Source organism: Hermetia illucens, chromosome 1 (genome assembly GCF_905115235.1).
Source record: "Hermetia illucens chromosome 1, iHerIll2.2.curated.20191125, whole genome shotgun sequence".
NCBI lineage: Eukaryota > Metazoa > Arthropoda > Insecta > Diptera > Stratiomyidae > Hermetia > Hermetia illucens.
In genome coordinates this window covers 74,514,949-74,539,408 of record NC_051849.1, presented here as the reverse complement: position 1 = coordinate 74,539,408, position 24,460 = coordinate 74,514,949, and the positions used below count along the sequence as shown (strand labels likewise).

Below are 24,460 nucleotides of genomic sequence, written 5' to 3'. Positions count from 1 at the left end.
TAATGATGACAAGCAATAAAAAATTCAATTGGTCTAGAGTATAAATAAAATATATTTATTAAATATACATTAATCAATTAGATCCTTACCATGTATTATAATATATACAACTTTTAAAAAATACAATAATTAGGAAATGAAATCACAAGAGAAATTTCCTAAAAAAATCTCATATTTCCTCTTACAGTTTTTACATGTGTGTAGTCGTTTCAAGTTCGTCCACGTTTTCCTTTTCGATAAGTTTACTAACTTTTTTTCTAATTCTTGGCTTAGCCGGATATTAATAGGAATTTCATTTTAATACATGAAAGCAATTTCGTGTTAAATAACTATTTGCATTTAAAAAAGACGAATCAAAGTAATACCGATTGGATGAATATAAATTGAATACTAAACTCACGTGCATATGCTACTATGCAGAGTGCAGCCGGAGTAGAAGGCTTTGCATGCGTAAATACACTTGCTTGGAGGCACCTTAGTTCAATGCGCTTATTTCTCATGCAGTAGAATTGCGTTGGATCGGAATTCAATTAAGAAGAGACATGCGCTTCCAGCATGCAACCGAACGCTGGAGTGTATACAAATTGTGAACTTTCGACTGTCTGTTCGGCTGCATGCCATAAAAATAACCATTTGCGATTAACTAGGCTTAGAGAAATTTCTCAACTGTCATGTGGGTGTATTATCGCATTTGGTGCAACAATCTATGACTATAATAGCATCGTAAACTTCAATGCGATGCTGAGATTTAAGATGGTGTCGTTATGGCGAAAATTAATGAGTCGTCTGCTCCATGCTCCATTAATCTGAAGCAAGCGCAGAGAGATTATGATGTGATCTTGAACACTACACGTTCATATAGTCTATGTTTTAACGTCTACAATACAATGCGAGTTTCTGTACGATAGGGATTATACGTAATGTTAGGTTGAAAGTCTCCCGGAATCGAAAAATCATTACGAGTTCTACTGCACTTCAAATTGCCACATGTCAGTTCAAAGCTCTTAAATATCCACAGACGAATTATCACCCCCATTCTCTGAATTCAACTCAATTCGTGTGTCGGACCCATAGCCAGAGTAAGTGGCATGGTCTGTTGTAGCGGTTTGCCTTGCGAACAAAACGTCGGCCACATATAGAGGTGCAGGAGCACGATCATTGGAAATACTTGGGCGTCGCATTGTACAGCGTTTGATTGGCGACATAAAAGCAAATAGAGTAAGTGACATACAAAGCGACAGAATAAGAACAATTGCTCGGGCGTCGAATCCTTGCCGACGTATAGCCGCCATCGCCGCCAATATAGTCAATAGTAGTACAACAGAGAACTTCGTCATGGTTACCGCAGTTGAATGAATCTTCCCACCGTTTCGGCTGACCATATTGCTAGGGCCATAAGCAAAGAACAGATTATGTCTGTCAACCACATACTTAAAGCAAATGTAAACCATGCCGAATGGCATTATCAGAGGGCAAGCAACACTGTAGACAACACTTGTCGTAAAGACCATGACCGTCCAAGCATAGTGAATACCAAAAGGAAATTCTATCAGAATAGATTTACGTATATACTGGATCTCAGCCCGGGACCTGGCCGTACATAGCATCCACACATAAACAATCAGCTCAGGAAACCGAATTAATTCCAAAGCAGTACCAATAAACGCGGCGGTTATCACGTAGTTCACAAAGAATGCACCCTTATCGGGTAAAAATATACATTCCCAGCGATACTGATCTTTGCCCTGCACTGTCCACTCAAGAAGAGCTTGGGCACTAGTCAACCCCAATGAAGGCAAAATCAGAATCATGAATAGCAAATATCCAAACGTCTTAGTCATCACTGAGTAGTTCTGGCGTGAACGGGTCCAGTGTGACAGCCATTTGTCTGAATATGCTACAATGACTGGCATCAACGCAGACAGCGTCCAAAGCATCAAAGTTGGCAAGAATTCCGATACTACTGGGCTAACTTTATATTTCTGTTGATCATCTTGGGATAGTGATAAGAAATCGAGAAGATTAACAATATAAGCTGGTGTTGTTAGGAAAAACAATACAATGAACAAACATAAATTCACAGCAATCCACTTCACATACCATCTGCGCGTGCTTACACTCAGATTCTCCCAGAAAATGTCTAGCGGCTGTGGAGCAAATGCCAACTGCCAGTCCCTGTAAGTTCCTGGACGAAAATGCTGTATAACACTCTGAGCCTCCTCTACTGTAGAGACAGTGATGAACGCGATTCCTAAAGGTTCATTCAACGCTGATGCTCTAAGCCTCGCTACTTCTCCCGCTAGATTCCGTTCTTCTTTTTGATAGTACTCAAAAGCGTCCACTGTGTTGCATGAATACCAAACTGGGGTGACCCGGATAGATCGTCTGTCCCGATTATTATCGCAATAAATTCTCGCCTCTACGCACCGTTCGTATTCTGCATACTTTTTCGTTAGTTTCTTTATGTTGAAGGCTAGTTGAATATCTTCAATGTTAACATCTGGAAATAACTGCTGAATATAGTTACGAATCTCAGACTTGTTTCGATCGTTGCTTGATATGTGTGTGACCATTATAGTTCGGCAGGGAGCTTTCTTGAAAGCGTTTCGACCTGATGCGCGGCGCATTATCAACACAACCAACGGGACATATGCAATAGCAACAAACACATGAACCCATAGCCATGGAGATTGCGGTTCTAAATTCGATATAGTTGTGTGGCCAAAAGAATTTACATCACCGCTCAGTGTCCCTTGGAAATTGATTGGCAAGATGACCACAATGGACACAAGTGTAATGATGGCCATAACCAACATCAAATGTTGTTGGAATGACAGGTAATGAACAGCATCAGGACCGCTATGTGCGAGGATTTCCTCTTTTTTCAACTTTAACGTTACCCACATCCATGAAAATAGGCCGCGATCAATTGGTGGCTGATTGTTCGGGGGGTTCGCATCAGGCGTTTGTGGTTCATCTTTGCCGTGGGCATAAAACAATTGCGTCCAGCGTTTTTTCGTTCCATGACTATTTACCAAAGCAAGGCGTCCATAATCCCATGCTTGATGTCTGAGTATGGTGAAAAGTAAGATAAGAAGAACCCAGCCAATTACGTTAAGGATTAATGTTTCCGGAATACCCTCGTATAGGTTCGTTATGATGGCTGTTTTGTTGATCTTGATTAGGCAGTTTCCTGGAGCTGGTGTGAAGGGGTCCGTATCATTCTCCATTGTGTTGACGATGTGCTAGAAAATATAGATTAAGTTTAAGAAATAAAAAGCAGAATTGAATTTGCTTTCATTATAAATAAAGACTGCAGTATAAGTTTTTATTTGAAATATGTTTCTTTGCTGAAAACTTCGGTGCCTTGGTTTTTACTAAAGAAAATTTAAATTTGGCGGATGACTAAGAAGAAACCTTTTTCTCCAGTTAAAATTGACTCATGTATGGGGATAGTGCCAAAACTTTTACTAGATATACCGACTGCAGTTTTACTGCTCGCTCAGGAAATCACAGTGTTAGCACCTGTTTTGTTATGCCCGTGGTATTGGATGAAAAATCAAATAAAATATTTTCAAATTGGAGCGCCGTTTCGTCTCTACCACAATTTTTATTCATGCATATATTCATACTTTGGCAAGAACTTGTTCTCTTCATCAGTGCGAGTGAGTATATTTTAATGGAAATTCAATTCAATCTTTGATGGCAAAATATTGGGTACAAACACTTAGATTAAAGCTCTTAGAACACCCTAAGAATCAGGATATTCGCAGGTCTGGATGAATATTAGAATTGATGATATTCAAAAGCGGTAAAATAATGATTCCTTTATTTAATGATAACTTAAAACTAAGAAAAGACACATATTCCAAGGAACCAAGCTGAAGGGCGTGGTAAGGTCGGCATAAACTCCGGATCGGAGAGTAGTAGTAGTAGAAAGAAAGAAACTTCGAAAATGTTCGTGTTATGTTGCTGGAAGCAATTCAGAATATAATATTCGATGAGGCAGAACAGTCCATCTGGCACAGGGCTTGAAAATCAAATCACATATCAAGGCTATGTTGTTGCAGGACCAGACATTGTAGAAGCGTAATTGACGACGTTGAGGAAGTAGAAATTGAAACCAGTTCAGAAATGATAGAAGTTGTCTACCTAGATAGTAGGGGAAGGATGTTGATGTTAATTTTGTCGACCCCGCTTCTGAACGCGACAAAATTTGAAAAAGGTTCAGTTTACCTATCGAGCACCAATGGACCATAGTGTTTGAATTTGATTGCAAGACGACACGGTACAGTGGGGATGAAATAGGTCGTCTGTGTAGGCTAAGCAAGGGCGGATGAGCAGAAAAGGGAACCCATTTATAAAACAAATCGGGAAAACGGACGCTTCAGGTATAAAAGGTTTTGTGTTTCACTATGTGAGGAGCATAACGTAGTTCTCCATTGGCTTATAGCATTGACCCGAGATATTTAAATCGCTCAGTTCTGGGCAGGTTACCACCATTGCCAGAACTCAGCGATTTAAATATCTGGAGGGGCAGATTACTGCCATTGAAAGAACTGAGCGATTTAAATATCTCGAGTCAATGCTACCAGCCAGGAGAACTGCATAAGGAAATGTTTCAAGCATTAACGCCACCTGGATGAAGTGACATTCCGCAACTGGTGTTCTTTGTGATCGACGTATCAGCGCACGTCCCAAATCTAAAATTTACTGCAATGTCGTCCGTCTGTCGCTCTCTATAGTTTGAGTGTTGACTATAAAGGACAATGAACGGCGTCTTGCAGTAATGGGGACGAAAATGTTGCATTGCACTGGTGGCGCTTTGATCACGTCTGAAATGAGAATATCCGCGATCGATATGAGTTTGCACCGATCGTGGAAAAACTGCAAGAGAGGCGTTTTCGATGGTGTGGTCACGTAATTCACGCTAACGAGAATTCAACAACCAGTATTGGTCAGATCATGGAAGTCAATGGTAAGCAACCAAAAAGCCGGCCAAAACAATGGTCGCATGATACACTGGATGGGGATCTGAAGGTCTCCCAATTACATCCTGATCAGGCATTTGATAAAATAAAATGACGAAACCGATCACGACGAGCCGACCCTGCTTGTGAACTGAAGGCTGAAGAAAAAGAAGATATGTGAGGAGCGATGAGCCTGACAGTTCCGTGTCACATAGTTAAAAATTCTATTGGCATCTATTTTTTAGAAAGTAATTTAAATAAATCATTTGATGGAAAGCCCTGTATTGAAATAGTCAACCTCATACGCTTCACACTCTGAGTTTAATATTATTAGCAAATGCCAACAATTTAACCACCATCAAATATAAAAAATGCGTGTGACAGACAGACAGACATACATTGAATCGATTTTAATCAGGTTTTGTTTTACACAAAACCTTAAAAAGGGCTAGGGAGAATTAGATTCTTCTTGAATGGAATTTTAATATTTCACTCGAATTTCAATTATTCTCGTTAATTATGACGCCAGCATCTTATTTGTATGGCTTAGGATGCTGTTAATTAGCACGAAATTGATAAGTTTGAACTTCTATAACTTTGACACTAATAGTTGGATTTTCATGGAACTTGGCACGTGTATGCACGAGACTGTCCTCTATGTCGGTGCAAAATTGGTACACCTAGGATGAACTTAAGGGGAGTTTTTTAGTCAATTTCTAAAAGTTGATAATATACTATTAGTAATTTTTTTGAGCAGATACCGGAATGGGACATCTCTCGAAGATTAGATTTCACATAAGTGTTTTACACAAAACCTTGAAAAGGGCTGCAGATAAATAGATTCCTCATAAATGCGACTTTATTATTCCATGCGAATGTCAATTATTCCGGGTAATTATGACGTCAGCATCTGATTTGCATGGCTTTGGAAGTTTGAACTGCTATAACTTTGGCGTTAATTGCCAGATTTCCACGAAATTTAGCATGTATGTACGAAATATTGTCTTCTATGCTGGTACGAAATTCGGAAATCCTAGGATGAATTTAAGGGGGTTTTTTCAGTAAATTTCTAAAAAGTAGTAATATACTAACCAACGTTGGGCGCCATTTGTAATGATAAGAGTGGGAATATGAGATCAGGCCACTCAGGATGATCGACCTGATCTCCTATTCCCACTCTTATCATTACAATTGTCCCAAAGAAAAAGCCCACTTCTCGTAACCCAAACACACAGTTCTTTGCAGTGTGGCTAGTTTGTGGTGAAAACTTTTTTGTCTTACCTTAATCCACCACACTACGGATGCATAAGCGAACATCAGGCTAATGATAACAACGTACATATTACTACAAGAGGCTTGAGCCTGTCCGCACAGCTAATAGGCTAAGAGAACTCGTTTCAATTTTACCTCTGCATGTTTGCCCCAAAGAAACTTTTTATCTAGAGTGACTCCAAGATATTTCGCTTCTTCGGAGAGGTAAAGGATTGTATCCTTCATCTCAAGGGTAAGGTCTATCCAGCTTTCTCCTTTTTGTAAATAATATCATTGTGGTTTTATTTGGAATAATTGAAAGTCCATGCCTGTCTATCAAATGACGCCCGTGTCATCAGCATCAGCTTGAGCGCGTATTCGCAAATTTTGCAATTCATATAATAGTTAATTGATTAGCATACTCCACAGAAGTGGCAATAGCACACCTCCTTGTGGGCAGCCTTTCGTTGCTTGTGCTGTTAGGGAGCGATCGGCACCCACTGCAGCTCACAACAGCACCAGTTTTTGGAAAGGTGCACAGTTAAGCACCTTTTCAATGTACACAAACACACCCATCGCGTACTCATCCTTCAGATATGCATCCTCTATCTTTGGAAATAACAAACGCAGACTCACAGGACTTTCCAAAGTGATGAGTTTGTTTACTTATTTATGACAGTCACTACATAATAAACAGTAAACTGATTTTAACAACGCATTGTTTTACACAGAGCCCTAATAATGGATTATAAAGCAGCAATCGGGAAAGCACAAAATGAAAAGCAAAAAATTAAGAATTAACTCTAGACGCTTCGGGTATAAAGGTTTTGTGTTTCGCTCTTATGTGAGGAACCTTCTAAGCACTGTTTTCCATTCGTACATAGCTAAAAATTCATTATTTACTAAACTCCAGTAATACTTATGTATGTACATATCAAAGAGGTAAATATTGGGCTCATCCTAAATACACAAATATACTGAAAGTACATACCACCGGCAATAACGTACATACATGTTTATCCTATTGAACACTACCCGCAAACTTAATATGCTCATATATATACATACACGTGTCTGTCTCAAGTAATTCTTACTGACATGCAACTGAGCAAAAAAAAGGAGAACTAAAATGTTCCCATGGACCCCGCCGTTTATATACATAAGTTCACTTTATATGATCATGCACGGCTTAGAGGGAAATAAATTTACGTGAAATGTAAAATTTTGACCTGCGATTGCGTTGAAATTCAGAATTATATCCTATGTTATTACCTGTACTGATTTTGTATTTCTAGGATGAAATTAAGGGGGTTTCCGGGTAAATTTATAAAATATGGCAATATACTACTATTCACTTCATTTGAGCAGATATCAAAACGGAATGTATTTTGGGGCTTAGATTTCGTACAGATGCAACCTTGTGATTTTTTTCAGATTCGGCTGGATGGGTTCGGAAAACGAGAGTTGTTTCCCTTCTTAGGGCACACATTTCGAGCCCTCACTCTCCTATCTTTCACCCAATACCAGAAATAAAGTAAAGTAATAATCAAGTCCTTTCATTTACCTCCCATGACCATATTCTAATAAAAAAAATCCTATCCCCCCTTTTCATATATGGGTGCCCCTCCCCCCTTAAATCCAATGCAAAACGATACCACTCGCTGCATGTAAAGAGACAAAGACCACCTATTTTCACCAAATTTCGTGGCAATCGGTTCAGCCGTTTCCAAGTAAATGTAATTTTGACAGACGAGCAGGCAGACATTGAATCGATTTTAATAAGGTTTTATTTCACAAGAAACCTTAAAAAGAAGTTTGATTTCATTGTAGCTTTAATGACGGTAATAGTGCAAGACATTTTTTTCAAAAACTGTAGATTCTCTTCGGTAAATTTATAACCCATCATGTGGGGTATATTCGTGATCGGCGTAAAATTTGCAATAAAATAAGCTAATTAAATAATGTTTTCTCCGTAGACTCATCCAACTGCGTCGCTTTTTGACGACGGTTTCACTGAACGCGTCCGTGTCTAAAATCTGGATATGCAATTATCTCAATACCAAGATCAAATTGAGGTTCTTCGGCGCTAGTGTACTTTCTGTGTTACCATATGGAGACATGGAAACTAATTCCCCTCCCCCTGTCGCTCGAAAATTCAAAACCCTGTCTGTGACGTATCATCGGAGTACGCTGGCTTGGCACTATTTCAAACAAAGAACACGCTTGGCGCACAAGTCTATCACCCTATGTAATCGGAAGCGGGAAGTGGCAATGGCTACGCCATGCGGTAGATCCCTCTCTCGCAAGATTACCGACGAGTGGGTCGCCCCAAGAAAACTGCGTGGGACAGTAGAGAGGGAGTACAGGTGCATCGGGGAATCCTGGCGAAACTTGAAGCGTACTTCAGCGAGCTGTGAACGATGGCACGTAATATCTCAGTTGCATACAATGGAAAACGGAAAATGGGATCAGTGGAATAGACTGGCCATTTCAGTAACCAGACACTAATATCCGATGTCTTAGGAGAAGCTAGAAACAAGATATCAGTTATATAATCACATTCCACATCAGAGTTTCTGCAAAAGTTAGGAGGAAATTGTTAGCGTAAACGCGGCCTCATAATCAAAAAGGAATGAAATTTGATTACATAACTAATGCCACGTCAGATATGACAAAGCACAGTATTATTAAAAAGCAAAAAGATTAACTGAAAAAAACAACTGCCTTAGTTTTATCGATCATGGTTATCTTTTGAGCAAGCTGCAATTAGTCTGCTTATCCGAACACCCAGAAATACTGAAAATATTGTAATCGCGTTGGCATTTTCATATTAGCCCAGGTATATTTTCCTAAACTAATTTTGCATTTGCATTTTGCGTTAAGATTGGCTATGAGACGTTAAAGAGACGCGTAATTGCAGCTTAACTTGCAATTCGTTAATTTGATTTATTTGAAGTGCATTAGAGCACTTCATTTCAAGACGGTAACGCTTCGCTAGCTAGCAATGTAGTAAGTCAGTCAATTGATATCCGACATTCAATCTACAATAAAAATCCTTCTGCCACCAGTACTAAGTTGTTGTTCTAATAACTAATTGGACATAGAGGAAATGACATAACATAAAGTCCCTCCTTACCACAGTTCCGGGTCACAATGTTTCCTTCTCTTGCTATGTCAATAAGTCTTTAAGAGCTTTGTGTCTGCCTTGAAGAACCTAAGTTGAAATTTTGCGAATACGCTTTCTGTTAATTAACGCTGGAATACATATCAAAACGTATGGATTTAGATAGTGGCGTAGCTGATATTTATAATGGTTTTCAAAAATGACTTGTCATAATGAATACACCCCAATGCCAACATACGTTAAGAATATTAGAATATGTTTTTCTAAATACCAAATACAGCCTCAGCCCTCCAGAATACCATCACACCCTTAAGTTCCATCGTTTAATGTAAATCTCAAACAAAATTTTCCCACAATCACTTCAAGTCTGCTTCTATTCTACATTCCATGATTCTCTTGTAAATTGGACACCGAAAGTAAAACCATTGCACGGCTAAGCTTCATTCCGTTGAGGGTGCCTTTCTATGAATGCAACTTATTGAAGAATAGAAAGAAATCCAACATATTGCGATTGAAAAGCCACAAACGTGGTCAAGTTCATAATCGCATATTGAATTACAGAAGGGCGCGGGGCGATTCATGGCAAATGTGCGTTGATGCTTTGCATATGTCAATGCTCCCCACGGGCCAAACCGTGATTTCAGTTCGATCACGGCAGCATCAAGTTTGAAGTTCAATAGGATGGAATGCAGGTCGATGTGGCTGAGTGAACGAGCCGAGAGTACTCTAGCCTTGAGCGCGCTTAGAGGGCTTTGTTTTCAGCTCATTTCCTTATCGCTGTTTGTTTAAAATGCATCATTTTCATTGTTCCATATTTTCCTTGGGCTGTTTCCAATCAGCAAAACGTACATAACAAAGTTCAACAATTCGCCGACCAAATAACATACACCCGTATGGCTTGCCCTCGACGTTCCACTTGATCAGGAACCAAACACAAATCGCAGCAGCGCTATGTAGGCTCGCAATCGCGGAGTGTGATCAATTACTATCACAAGTTATCAGGTCGCAATCAACGAATTGAGTCACATACTCCGGGTAGAGATAATTGACTTATCTTTGGTGCTTATTCGTTAGTGACACCGTTCCAAGCGGTGACTAAACCCCCTCGCACAACCCACCAGTCTTCCGTACAACACATCTTACACATATGCAACCACTCAAAATAGCACTCAAAAAGGCCAAAGAGAAACAATGCCAATAACATGAAGTGGAATGTTTTTTGACGTAGGGAAAGTGATACACAACTAAGCACGGTCTTTTCGCGATTTTCGGCAGTAGGATATAAAAGTAATATTTTCGTTAGTTACCTGAATCGTTTACCGTTCGACACACTATTCGCGAGGCCTTTTTTTATTCAATTTCCAGAGATAGTAAAAGCACATACGTCGCACACATCTGACAGATGACTTTCGCCTGCAAGGTGAAGTTTCCAATTGGATGTCAAATCAAATCTGTTCACAATAGTGAGATGCAATGCGGTTTTGTACTAGAATTATCTGCAAGAATGGTAAAAATTATCATCTAAAGAAGGTATTGAGTATTTAGCGCAACTAGATTTGAAAACGGAAAACAGGGAAACTTGAATAAAAATGTTATTGTATAGTTTGTGTGCAGTTTTCATGCATTCGTAAATGCTCTGTAATATTTTGACACAAGTTTTTTTAAAGAAAATCCGTTTCTAATCCATCGCTCCGAAATCGAATCATAATAAAGACGCCAAGGAATGCAATTCTCAAAAATTTCCTAATAATAATCGTTGGCGCAACATATTGAATCAGGGCCTTGAAGTGTATTACAGCAGTTCACTTAAGAACGTAACGGTACACTACAGTATAATGTAGGAGGCAATGTGGTCAGCATTGCGCTCATCCGAGATTATCACCCTGATTAGACTCAAGTACTCATTCACAGCTGAGTCGACTGGTATCCGACGTCAAATCACGATACAAATCTGGTTTTATGATAGTGACTTACTTATAAAAAGTAAATACTGTTATAGCTTGACTTTAGGAATATCTAACTGTTCAGGAGACAAGCTACCAACCCTTCACATTCAGCAACACTTTTCAACACAATTCTTGCCCCGAAGCAAAATTTTACTAGTCACCTGCAAAGTACACAGTGGTCTCTGCATAATAATACACCAGCGATCTTAACCTTGCACCATGGCATGTACAAGCAAGTCATTGACCCATACATCGATTTTGCGCTACTATCCTCGAGGCGACCGAAATGCAATAGACGCAATTGTGTTTTAAGTCGAAATGTTCCTTCATTGGCTAATCATCATCAACGGCGCAACAACCGGTATCCGATCTAGGCCCGCCTTAATAAGGAATTCCAGGCAACCTGGTTTTGCCCCGAGGTCTACGAATTCGATATCCCTGCCTGGCTTTCTTCCCACGCCATCGTTCCATCTTAGGCCGGGTCTGTCCCGTCTTCTTTTTCTGCCTTAGATATTGTCCTTATAGACTTTCCGGGTGGGATCATCCCCATCCATTGAGATTAAGTGACCCGCCTACCGCAGCCTATTGAGCCGGATTTTATTCACAACCGGACGGTCATGGTATCGCTCATGGACTTCGTCGTTATGTAGGCTACGGAATCGTCCATCCTCATGTAGGGGGGCAAAAATTCTTCGGAGGATTCTTCTCTCAAACACGGTCAAGAGTTCGCAGTTTTTTTGCAAACCAGCCAAGTTTTCAAGGAATACATGAGGACTGGCAAGATCGTAGTCTTGTACAGTAAGAGCTTTGACCCTATGGTGAGACGTTTCGAGTGGAACAGTTTTTGCAAGCTGAAATAGGCTCTCTTGGCTGCCAAGAACCGCACGCAGATTTCGTTGTCATAGCTGTTATCGATTGTGATTTTCGCCGCTATATAGGAGAAATTATCAACGGTCTCAAAGTTGTATTCTCCTATCTCTGTTCTTCCCGTTTGACCAGTGCAGTTTGAAGTTGTTGGTTGGTTGGTTTTCGGTGCTGACGTTGCCACCACATATTTTGTCTTGCCTTCATTGATGTGCAGCCCAAGATCTCCACCAGCTCAACTGGAATGAAACTAGCTCTCACTTTTCTGGTCCATGGGCTTCACTTCTTGGCCTTACACCCAAAGTTAAAAACTACGCCGCTTCTTCCTCTGTAGAGGAAGGAAATGTTGGTCAATAACCCAAATGAAACTTTGGAGAGATTGTGAAGGATTCGAGCATCGCTTATGGATCCGGTGCGATATTTTCGACAGCGAATTTTATAGACAAGACATGTTGAGACATGTTGACGTTGTGAAAGACATAATTTCAATGGATGAATCCGCCCCAACATTCATTAAATGAGGAGAGTGAATGTCGTGGTACGAATGAGCTGAAAGCGAAGCGACTTGACCGTTTTCATTGATTTGCAGCCCAAGATCTCGCGCCAATCGTCGCCTGCTCGATCTGGATGAAGACAGTTTGTACGCCTCGGGTTGTTCTTCCCATAGTGTCGATATCGTCAGCATAGGCCAGTAGTTGGGTGGACTTAAAGAAGATCTTAGCCCTCACATTTACCTCAGCATCACGGATCATTTTTTCCATGGCCAGGTTAAAAGGGACGCATGATAACGCATCTCCTTGCCTCAGATCGTTGTTGATGTTGAATAGTCTCGAGATTGATCCTGCTGCTTTTATCTGGCCTCGAACATTGGTCAGGGACGGCCTAGTTAATCTTATCAATTTCGCCGGGATACCGAATTCTCTCATGGCTGTTTTACCCCAGCATATATAAGCGGACTTAAAGTTGATGGAAAGATGGTGCAACTGATGTCCATATTCCAACAGTTTTTCCATCGTTTGTCGCGGAGAGAAAATCTGATCTGTTTCTGGTTTGCCTGTAGTGAAGCCTCTTTGGTACGGGTTAATGATATTCTGGGCGTATGAGGCTATCCGACTTAGCAAGATAGCGGAGAACATCTTATAGATGGTACTCAACAACTTAATTCTTCTATAATAGCTGCACTGTGTGATATCTCCTTTTTTATGTATGGGACAGATAATGTCTCGTTGCTAGGCGCCAGGCGCTGATTTGCTGTTCCACACCTTGAGCATAAGTTGTTGAACCACTTGGTGTAATTGGTCGCTTCCATATTTAACCAATTCAACTGTAATTCCATCGGCTCCTGGCAACTTATGATTTTGAAGCCGATGTTCCGGCTGTTCAGCAGTTCATCAAAGTACTCAACCCATCCCCCTAATATGCCCATTCTGTCGGAAATCAGATTTCCCTCTTTGTCTCAGCAGGATGAGCATCTAGGTGTGTAAGGCTTCATCCTGCTGACTTGTTGGTAAAACTTCCCCACCTGGTGCGGTTGCTCATTTTAGTTTTCGAATTCGCAGACCTGTTGACCCTCTCGAGCTTCCTTTTACCGTCTGCGAAGTCGCTTCTCGGCTCGCCGGAGTTCATGATAAGTCTCTGCGCATGCTCGCCTCCTCTGAGAATGCAACATTACTTGGTATACAACATTCTTCCGTTCCGTTGCTAGCTTGCATCCTTCGTCAAAGCAGCCATTCAGACTTTTCTTGCGGCTGGGGCCAAATATGTTTGTGGCCGTATTGATGATAACGTTCTTCATGGCTAGTAATTTAAAATATATACAAATACGTATTTCGTGCACCAACTATCCCCTTCCGCAGTGTTTTATCTTCTGAAATTGTTTCTTATGATTTGGGTTTTTAAAGCTATTCCTGTAATTATCGTTTCCTAATTGTGCTTCTTTCTAGTTTTTCCGAAAGATCCCACCAAGGTAGAAAAGTTGTTGCCCATGTCCGTGTTTAGCCTTTTTCGAGGGGAGTTTTCGAAATGTGAAGGCTTTCTTATGGGTCTAGTTTCCTGGCGTCGTTTACTTCCCTCGATATACCGGGGTTATCCAACGACAAACGGTGTCCTTCCTCTATTACATCTTTGGCAACCGCGGAGTTTATGTGTGGGTTGCCACTCTTTCTTGCGGATTCGGTCTCTTTTATGTGTTCTAACATCCGGGTGTGGACAAGCCGCTTTGCCAGCCCTACATAGATCATGTCACAGTCTGGGCAAGCGGCATATACAAGACGCTTTTTCCGCTACACTTTTTTCATCCTTTACCGATTGCATCCTCAGAACGTTTTGTCTACTGGTTGAGGTAAGCTGGAACGCAGGTTTGTGCAGTTGTCTTTTCATGTTCTGCGTCAACCTCAAATAGATTAATGTTACCCATTACCTTGGTTCTGTATTTGGCTCCTGGCACACAACTTCGTTAACTATATTAAAACCATATCGAATTTGATAGCAACAGCGTGGTAACAACTAACAGCGAAAATCACTTTGCCATCACTGTCTCCTAGAAGCACAATTTGTAGGAATTCCTCAAAGTCATACGGAAGTTTCAAAAGTGTTCAAAGACTCAACATAGCGAGCGATACTTCTAAGAAACTCTGGAAGTCTTCCATCGGAAATCGAAAACTTGTGGAGACAGCCACCTTGCAGCTTAAACCAAAGAGCTGCTACAGAAGTATTGGGCTGAATACAAAGAAGCCAAAACTGAATACGATTTACAATTTTGTAGTTCGGTAGCAATCAGATTATGCCAAAAGTTTAGTTGAACCAAACCCACCAACGGATTAAAGTTCCAGCATTCAATGGAACTTGTTCGGCCTAGATTTCATTCGGAAATCTCTTCAAGTCTCCTGTCCACGACAAAGGGAGACTCTCTGGTATACAGAAGTGGCAGTATCTTCGGACATCAGTAAAAGGAGAAGCAGCTCAACAAATTAGTCATTTAAATATGACGAATACCAACTACTATTCAGCTTGGGATCTCTTGTTGAGGAGATAGGTCAACAAGCGCATTATTGTCCAGTCACTTTTGGGCCAGTTTTAGAATATCAAAATTATGGTAAACGCGGATGGTATCAAAAGGATAATTGATACGACCAACCCAGTCAACGCGTTCATGATTTTCATTTTGCAGAGTAAGCTCGATCCGGACTCGGAAGCAAAATGAAAACGGAAACGAACCACGTCATTGAAGAAGTGATCAAGTTTTCCTCCTCTTAAAAATCTAACAAAGTGGGAACACATAACGTTACTAGTAACGCCCATTCAGAACATGACGAGGTTGTGTGCATATAGCAAATAGATGACCTTTGACATATGTAAGCTGCGAGATATCACTTCCATCCATCGCATCTATGATGATATTCACCATCGAGCAGAACCAATTCAATTCCTGAGATCACGACAAAGGAGCAGATTTTGGGAAAAGTACTCACCACTTTGGGGTCAACGATGAAGTCTATCAGGAGATAAAAGATGCCTCAACTCAATATATTAAACACGGTAAAACATCTAGGAAGGGTAATGTGAAAAGCACCCAAAATGTTAAATGGCACTCATAAACGAATCGCAACCCAACTGTAACATATCAACAAACATCTAACCGAATGTGTACCGGAAATCAACAAGTTCAAAGCGTGATATATGTGTTGTCGGTAAAACTAACATCCATATCCATTTCTTGAACACATAGCAACAAACTTCGAATTTTTCAAATAAAGCACCATCTAAATACACTCCTACCAACACCACCTTGTCGTGGTGGGGGAACTTGCAGTAGTTTACGACTACACTAAGTGTGTCCAGAAACATATGAAGATGGAAGCAATAGATTGTAACTCTCTAAGTGGTAAGGAATCACAGATTTCGAATCAACTCGTCACTCTGAGAAATCAGGTTGTGGCCGAGGCATGGGTTCTCCTTGGAGCTCTCACCAGATTCAGTTCCCCCACGGAGAAATCTGTGCACGCGGCGTCTACGGCGCGGGTAGCCAGAAAGGATAGCAACAACTCTCTTAATGAGAGGAACTGGAAACCTGACTACGGCCGACCTGTCGGTGATATTGTTGCCTAACTATTCCAGAAAACGGAAGAGAAAGGTTCGCCAGAAGGAAACTTCAACTAAAAAAAGACAAGGTATTACAGGCTCGCCTGTCAGAATCTTCTTTCCCACCTCTACCAGGAAAAACGGAAGAAGGGCGAAACAGATCAATGCAGCCCAAATACCGTCAACTTGGGAGAGCACCCAGCAGACGAGCATAAGGTACTGCAAAAGAAGGCGGAATTTCTTAAGAATGAGGACATGGGGGTTGGTACACCACCAAGTGTGGCTTTATCCAGAGAAATCGGACGCAAGAAAACGGAACTTTTGGCGGAAGATGGGGACAAGCTGATAACCCCGGTGAGATACACGCTGGACGCAGCAAACTTTTCAGGTATCATATTAAACTATACTTATATCTACAAACATAAAGGCTAATTAACCTGCAGCATACCGCTTCCCATCTACTAGCAGCAAGGCTAGCAAAATTGAATGATTGTCCTTAAATATTTCTAGTCCAAGAGCCACGGGTTCGTCTTACCAAAATTTGTGATATTGGATCAATAAGGGGGACTGAGATCTTCTCCGGTGAGAAATCCTCGAGACCTCAGAATCGCACACTTTTAAATTGCTTTGAAGAGGCTTGTCCCATCTCCCGACGTCAAAGCGATAAAACGGTTCCATGGTGGAACCGAGAACTGCAAAGCTCAGGAAATCAACCAGACGAGTTCTTAATCGTGCTTGTAAAAGCAATAATAATGAAGACTTCTTAAACTTCTGGAACCCACAGCGTTAATATGAGATGTTCGTAAAACGTTCGAAATGAGACTCCTTTAGAAAATATGGTAAGGAACTGTTAGGCGAAAGGAGGACTTCCAGACTGTGCACACTCTTCAATAAGGATGAGTTGGCTAAGTTGGACTTTCTTAGAAATGCGGATGGAAAAAGTTCCATCCGAACTCACGAACTCCAAAGTTGAGTCTATGCAGACTATATTGGAAGTACCTTGAAGAAAAGGTCTTCGAAGTGGGAGGGAGAATTGGCGGTTTCTGTAAACCTTTCAAAACGAAGGTGTTGCAAGGGGGATCGGGACACTGCGATACCGGCTGTTACCAACGATGGATGACATCTATCCACCGATGCTAAAGCGGGGTATAGAACACTTAGAGCTAGTTCTAAAAAATGTTTTTCGTGGATGTCTTGCTCTAGTCTACGCACTTTCCTCTTGGCAGAAGGTTTATGTAATCTTCATACCTAAGCCTAGGGAAGATACTAAAAAATCCAAAGAGCTTCAAACAAATCAACTTAAAATCATTTTCGGGGAAATGTCTGGAAAGATTGTTTGAGCGTCACATTCGCGAAAAGACGCTGAACTCGCACCCAGTAAATGAAAACCCACATGCTTACCAACGTGAAAAGTCCTGTGAGTCTGCTCTTCCCCCTTTAGTTTCAAAGGTAGAGTACGCAATTCTGAAAGGCGAGCACGCGATGGTGGTGCTCGTGCACATTGAAGGGGAATATGACTATTTGCTTTTCCAAAAGCTCTGTCATGCCGCCAGAGAAGATGATGTTGATGAAAATTTAATTAAGTGGATCAAGTATGTTCGACTGCGAACTACAAAATCTGTCAATACACGCTCAAGCTTATGCGGAGGACGTAGTTTTGTTAGTTGTTGGTCGAGATATCGGAACAGTGTGTTGAAATGCAGAGATGAGGGGTACTATCCTTCAACTCTCCGAAAAAGTGAAATATCTGCGAGTTATTCTAGGCAAAAAGCTTCTTTGAAATAAGCATAAAATAAGCAACGAGCTCCCACAGCTTATGTAGTAGGCTGTGTATGCGAACCTTTGCCCCGATATGGGAACTTAGGCCTCAGGGTAGTAATGTGAATATAATGCTGCTACCATTAGGTCAATGTTCGCTTATGCATCCGTAGTTTGGTGGGTTAAGGTGAAAAAAAAGTTCTTCGCTGTGAACTAGCCACAGTGCACACTGTGCGTCCGGGTATTACCGGTTTCATAAGCACGACATGTGTTTATTCAGAGTACTGCGAAGAGAGCAGCTCATGAATTAATTCGACTAGATCTATGGGAAAACAGTGGAGAGTGAAGAGTTATTTGGAGAACTGAATCCAGTTCAGGAATCTAGAATTCTGTTTCTAGATTCAATATAGTAGAACTACCTGGGTACCCGGTCATTGTGGTTTAGAGGGAAGGGAAGTCTCGGATGCTTTAGCAATAGAGACTTTCATTCCCCCCATACCCGAGCCGGAGCCAGCAATTAGGGTGTCAGTTGCATTGCTTAAGGAGGGGGGTGAACAAGCTTCCCACAATGACAGGTGACAGAGCCTTTGTGCTACTAAACATACCAAACTTTTCCCGTCAAAACCGAACAAACATTCTGCAAAGTTCATCCTCTCGAAAAGCTGAAAGTCATGCAGACGTATTTGTGGCATTCTGACTGGCCATAATTAATTAGCTGGGCATATGTTCAGAATATAAATTCTCTAAGACGATACATGTCCATCTTGAGAGCATCGATGACAAGAAGAACTAATATCGGTGACGAGATGCAACTTTGGCAGACTCTGCTTTGGATCTCAATGACCTCTGAGATTTTACCTCAATGTACCACGCGACATTTTGCGCCATCAATTGTGACAGTCATCCCCCTTTAGAAAGTTATAGGTCTCAAAAAGGGACTATTCTCATGTTATAACTGTAGGGTTTAACTTTGAACTCGGCACAAGTTTTCATTGTGGTTAGAAGGAAAACCTCGGGATCATTCGAGGTAGAAATCTAAAAATATAAATGTTCCCTCAATGCGAAGAAAGTCTTCGAAATCTGCAAAGGACTCCAGAAGTTCGAATCGTTAAAAGGTAGTTGTAGGATGTCAAATTTGAATCTAGTAACACAGGAACCGGAAAAAATCCTTTGAAATAAACGTTTTTAAATACTAGCTTCTCTTCTTGGACTGTACTCGAATACGGTAGAGGTCTCAAATAGGCTCGGCATCTACTGACATGTATATCAGTAAACACTTTTCGTAGATTGGTGCTTCCATTTTAGGATGAGAAGGCACTCGTGGACGCCTCTGTTTTCTTATTTTCTGTTGGGCTTAAACCCATAGTAGGTAAACGCTTTAGTTCATTCTTTCTGCCTCCGCAAGTTAGAAAATATTTCAAATAATTATAAATCATTTAATCTTTATTAGGTTTTCTATTTGACATAAATACGAACATATTTACCGCGCTTTTGAGGAAACTACCAATTTTTAATTTTGCCTTTCATCTGAAACGGAAACAGTGATACCAATTTATCGAACATTCAGTCTAGTCTAGTTAATTGTTCCAAACAGACGGATACTGAGTAAAACAGAATTAAAAAATATTGCGTCAAGTCCCGTTGTGCCCCGCTTATATGAGTCCTAGGAAAAATAACAGTTAATTTGTTAAGCCCGAATCTGTTTCAACTGAAGCGCACTTTTCACGAAAGCTGTGGTAAACTCGTCGTCGGCCAATGTCCTGATGTTGTATTACTAGCCTCCGTCTCTTCTTATTCGTTTTCAAATGATGGAACTTTTGTATCTGGAAATAGCAAGACCAAAACGTGATTTAAAACAATTTCAGCCTTTTCTGTCATGGAATTTGGTAAAATTGCCTTACATTCTGGAGGCTACAACAAAACGAAGCATTCCGTGGAATGTAAGGAGAGGAGTTGATTTCTACCGAATCCAAAGTTCTCTAAGAGAACTCTCTAGACGAGACTTTAACAAATTGTGTTGACTGTATACTTTTGGAGCTGTTAGCCGGCGAAGGCACAATTTCCACTCCAAGCCCAAATTTTCTTTCTACGAACCTGAGCCTGAAAAGTCTCTGTTACTAATTTTCTTTGTCGACACTTCGCTATACGATCAGTTAAGATTTGGCTAAGATTTTCTGGAACTAGGTACATATATTTGAGTGAGGAACTAGCCCATTTGTACGTAGCCCATATTAATCCGGGAACACCTCAGGGGTGCGAATTATAGAGTATAGTATTTCTAGCCTAAGCCAGCCGAAACTGAAATAATTTTTGTTTGGAATTGAGGGAGCCCTGAATCCGCCATCTACCGGATCAACTGGAACGAAACTAGCTCTCACTTTTCTGGTCCATGGGCTTCACTTCTTGGCCTTACACCCAAAGTTAAAAACTACGCCGCTTCTTCCTCTGCATAGGAAGGAAATGTTGGTCAATAACCCAAATGAAACTTTGGAGAGATTGTGAAGGATTCGAGCATCGCTTATGGATCCGGTGCGATATTTTCGACAGCGATTTAGGTTTCCAACAAGTTGTCAAAAGAACCTGAATTTCATAGACAAAATGGGAATGTGTTGACGTTGTGAAAGACAATTTCAATGGATGAATCCGACCCAACATTCATTAAATAAGGAGAGTGAATGTCGTGGTACGAATGAGCTGAAAGCGAAGCGACTTGACAGTTTTTAATCGAAGAGAAGGTGATAGTAATAATAATAATATTATTATCAAGGGACCTCAAACCGCGTCCTAAAAGAACCATAGTGCCCTTTTACTGGTTATAGTATAGCTATTAACTTTAAAATTTTATTATGCTCTATACTTCCAAGTGTTTCAACCTGGCATCTGGTATTCAGTATTCTCCCAGGTTGCAAACACTTTCCCAGAACATGTGTGGAGATTTCGACACTCTCCTTGCAATAGACAGTGTCTGTTGACATCCCAAGCTTGGCCAAGTGATAGTTTAGCTGCAGTAACCAAAGGGTACTCCTACTATGATCCAGAGACTCTGAATGAGGTTTAACAAATTTTTCCAGCGCTTGGGCTTGTGTTCACCCATGTGCATTCTAGCCTCTTCCATTTCGTCTCTGACTTCGAATCCACCCGTGATTTTAAGCAATCAAGCCGTGGTATAGGCAGCTATTTTGGAGGACTCACCAGATTTATGTTTCTTCACGAAGAAATCTGTGGAAGACATGCTCTTCACTTCAGTGAGAGATCACATTGGGCGCAGCAGATTCTGCAATTAGCGTCGGTTCTCACATTAGACTACACTTCCAGAGGAATGCGTCGTGGAGTTTACATTTCGAGTAAAAACGAGAAGTGCGCCTTTCCTTTGGAGCAATGTGTAACGGTCTTTCAGGTTGAGGTGTATGTAATCCTAAGGCAACAACCCAGATTATTGGCGAGCGGTTGAAGGACAGGCGGATCACAATATGTAGCGATAGTCAACCTGAACAGAGTCCTTTGATCACTTCAAAAATCGTTCAGGATTGTAGAAACTTCTATATGGTAGAACTACTTCAGGTAACTGGTCATTGTGATGTAGAGGAAAATGCAATCTCGATTTCCTTAGCAAAAGAAGATTCAATTTTGCTCATGTCAGGACAAAAACTGGGTACAAAATTTCTATGGTAACAGGTGGCAGGGCGTATATGCTGCTCAGCGCACCAAACTTTTCCTGTCAGAGCTTAACATGCATACTGAAAAGTTTATCCTGTCGAAAAACAGGAAGACTTGCAGAAGTAGTGTGAGCATTTTGACTGTACATAATCCACTAGCTGGACATATGTTTATAATAATAATAAATAAGCAGAATGATACGTGTCCCTCCAGTAATGTGAAAACCCCTCCTATGGACGCATTAGACATAAGACCTATGATGCTGATGTGCTCCAATTGTAACCGACTAGCGGAAATTCTACGAAACAGAACCTTACCAGGTATATTTCGTTAGAAGGGGGTGTTGAGTACAATGGACCACTAGATGCTGAGTGCACATATACTATGCTTCTTCACCACCTCAAACACACACACATACTCGAAGTAGCTTCCTGGATTTGTCTAGCACGGAGGTAAGATCAAAGAAATATTTCAGTGCAGCTTAGTTGTTGGCCAATTTGAATAGTCAAAGTTCGTAGTTGACTATGATCAATTCAGATACACATTTGTGCATTCCGACATGAATCCCTATCTGGCAAAGCAAATTATCTATATTTATGACCGTTATGATCTTTTCAGAACAGCACATGAAAGGCATTCAAAAATAGACATCACTGAGTAAACGATTGCAGCGATTGGAAGAAAGGATTAGAAGATGACCAAAGTAGTAACAGTGTAAAGCTAATTTCTTCTATTAATTAGGAAATGCTGAATTGTGCAGATCTTTCAGTACAACTGGTTGTGATACTGTCTTGAACCTGAGCTGAGCTTTAACTTTAAGAACGCAACATTTGAGAGGTATCAACATAGTGGTCATTAGATATAAAATTGAAATGATACCTACATCCTGATCGGAACACTGCAACTGTTCTGCGAAAACAATTTGTAAAACCGATTCTGAGCATGGTGGATCCGTTAGAAATCCCTTATAGTAGTAATAATCTCGGATATTTCGTGGTAATAAGTCCCGCAACATTATCGTTTTTTCGACGTCTACCTCAGTTCCGGGCTCTTTGACTTCGTTTATTGATTCGAAAAGTTCCAACAGGACTTCGTTGTCCACATCAACATTGCGATACAAGGCAATGAGAACAACGAATCCACTTCGATGGTTGGCAGCTTCATTGAAGTTGCCATATTTCCGGTTCCTGTGTAGCAGATGCATTTCGATGATAGCACTATAAATAAATTGTTAGTAACTGCTGCTAACAAAAGAGAATTTGGAGGCACACTTCTCGTTCCCAATAGCATGCTCGGCTTCACCCCAGTGCCAGGTTACCTGAGCTAACACATAAACATTTTTCATTGGCCCTCCCGATATTGTTATGTTAAGGTCTTCAGAAAAGTCTATCGAGACTAGGGAACTTATCATTCGGTCATCTGAAACTTATTTTTTCGAAATATTGTAGAAATACTTACCTCCTTCGCCTCTATTAGACAAGGTCAAGTTGTACACCTCGTTGTAATTCGTTAATTTGATGTCTTTGTATTTAGTAATTTTTGTACTTGGCTGGATCAATTGCAGTGGTTTCGATGATGCCCCAATTCGGCAAACGCCACCCCAATGTGGGGATACTGGAAAACGTATGGTTTCACTGGTGCAACTTCATTCATTTAATACTCACATTCCCGTTTATTTCTCGGGTATTTCTCTTCAGCGGGAGCCTCAGCCTCTACTTTCGACAAGCCAGCATTGTCTGTTTCCATTTCTCCACCATATTGCGACATATGTGTACCTGGAAAAAGGAATAAAACTTCGGAGAGAAAACAAATAAAATACATCCTTCAATAACGTAAATAAGGCGATAAGTAGGATATGTCAGTTTAAAATTTCAAGTGAAATTCACCTAGGGATCCTCACCTTCTCGCTTGAAAATTGTAGAAATTGTTACATCTTATGTTGGGGATGGTTAAATGGGAATCAGTACAGAACTAATTTTAATTTGCTTTATTTTTATAGGTATCATTTTTTCAGCTCAATCACCGAAATTCCCAGCTGCTCATAGTCCGTATTTTTTTGGAAATTAAACTCAGGATATTCTTGGAAAATACTCAGGAGCACTCGAAATAAATCTCAAAATTTTAGACTTAGATTACTGTAGCAGATCAATTTTGGATGGTTTATCAGAGTCCCTTAATTGAGTTCCATGAACCGGTTTGTTCAGAAAGAGTACTGATTTTTGTGGATCGTTCCTAAATGTATGGTTTTGAAACCAAAGTTTGAGTTGCTAGTTCTTTGTCTCTACACATATACAAAGTATGCGCCAATTCCGAAAACCTTTTTATCAAGATATTTTCCGGGATATTTTATGTCATTTGATTTATAGTATGTAAAACGCTGTTGGTTTGCCTTTTACTGGAACTTTCTTTTCAAATAGTGCGTTATTTGCGCCCCTTTCCACCTATTTCCTTTATTCTTAACATCTGAGTTCGGCTTTCTACTTTCCTTAAATATCATTTTAGCTGTAAGGAACCTAGTTTTGGATCTGCATCTGCATCCGATTGTTGTAGTCATTAGGCGGCTAACAGCAAAATTCACCGTATATAAATTAATAAATAATAAAACTTTTACTTTTTAAAAAAAAATCACAATTGCGGGGATGAGTAGTCTCGCATTACTTTATTGTCCGAAAACTGATTACAGAGAGCGAATCTTAATCTAATATTATAACATTTATAGATCGTAGAAAATATGCAAGAATGCTGACACAGTTGTTGCTAGACAATGTGGAAAATGCTGACATGGTTGTTGTTGCGGCGAGAATTGTGTT

The 24,460-nt window shown here is 40.5% G+C and overlaps 2 protein-coding genes across 2 annotated transcripts; both read right to left on the bottom strand.

The window, feature by feature from the left end:
• Positions 1 to 34: 34 nt before the first annotated feature.
• Positions 35 to 10,794, bottom strand: LOC119653135 (calcium permeable stress-gated cation channel 1). The gene is made up of 2 exons (XM_038057669.1): positions 10,653 to 10,794; positions 35 to 3,245 (listed from the first exon to the last, which is right to left on the bottom strand). The coding sequence occupies exon 2, from the start codon at positions 3,228 to 3,230 to the stop codon at positions 1,005 to 1,007; it is 2,226 nt and encodes a 741-aa protein (XP_037913597.1). The 5' UTR covers positions 3,231 to 3,245; positions 10,653 to 10,794; the 3' UTR covers positions 35 to 1,004.
• Positions 10,795 to 19,556: 8,762 nt separating this feature from the next.
• On the bottom strand, positions 19,557 to 23,532 carry LOC119653078 (carbonic anhydrase-like). Its single transcript, XM_038057611.1, has 6 exons — positions 23,315 to 23,532; positions 23,109 to 23,264; positions 22,922 to 23,036; positions 22,534 to 22,867; positions 19,713 to 19,816; positions 19,557 to 19,656 (listed from the first exon to the last, which is right to left on the bottom strand). Exons 1-6 carry the CDS (start codon positions 23,469 to 23,471, stop codon positions 19,557 to 19,559), a joined length of 966 nt encoding a protein of 321 aa, XP_037913539.1. The 5' UTR covers positions 23,472 to 23,532.
• Positions 23,533 to 24,460: the final 928 nt, after the last annotated feature.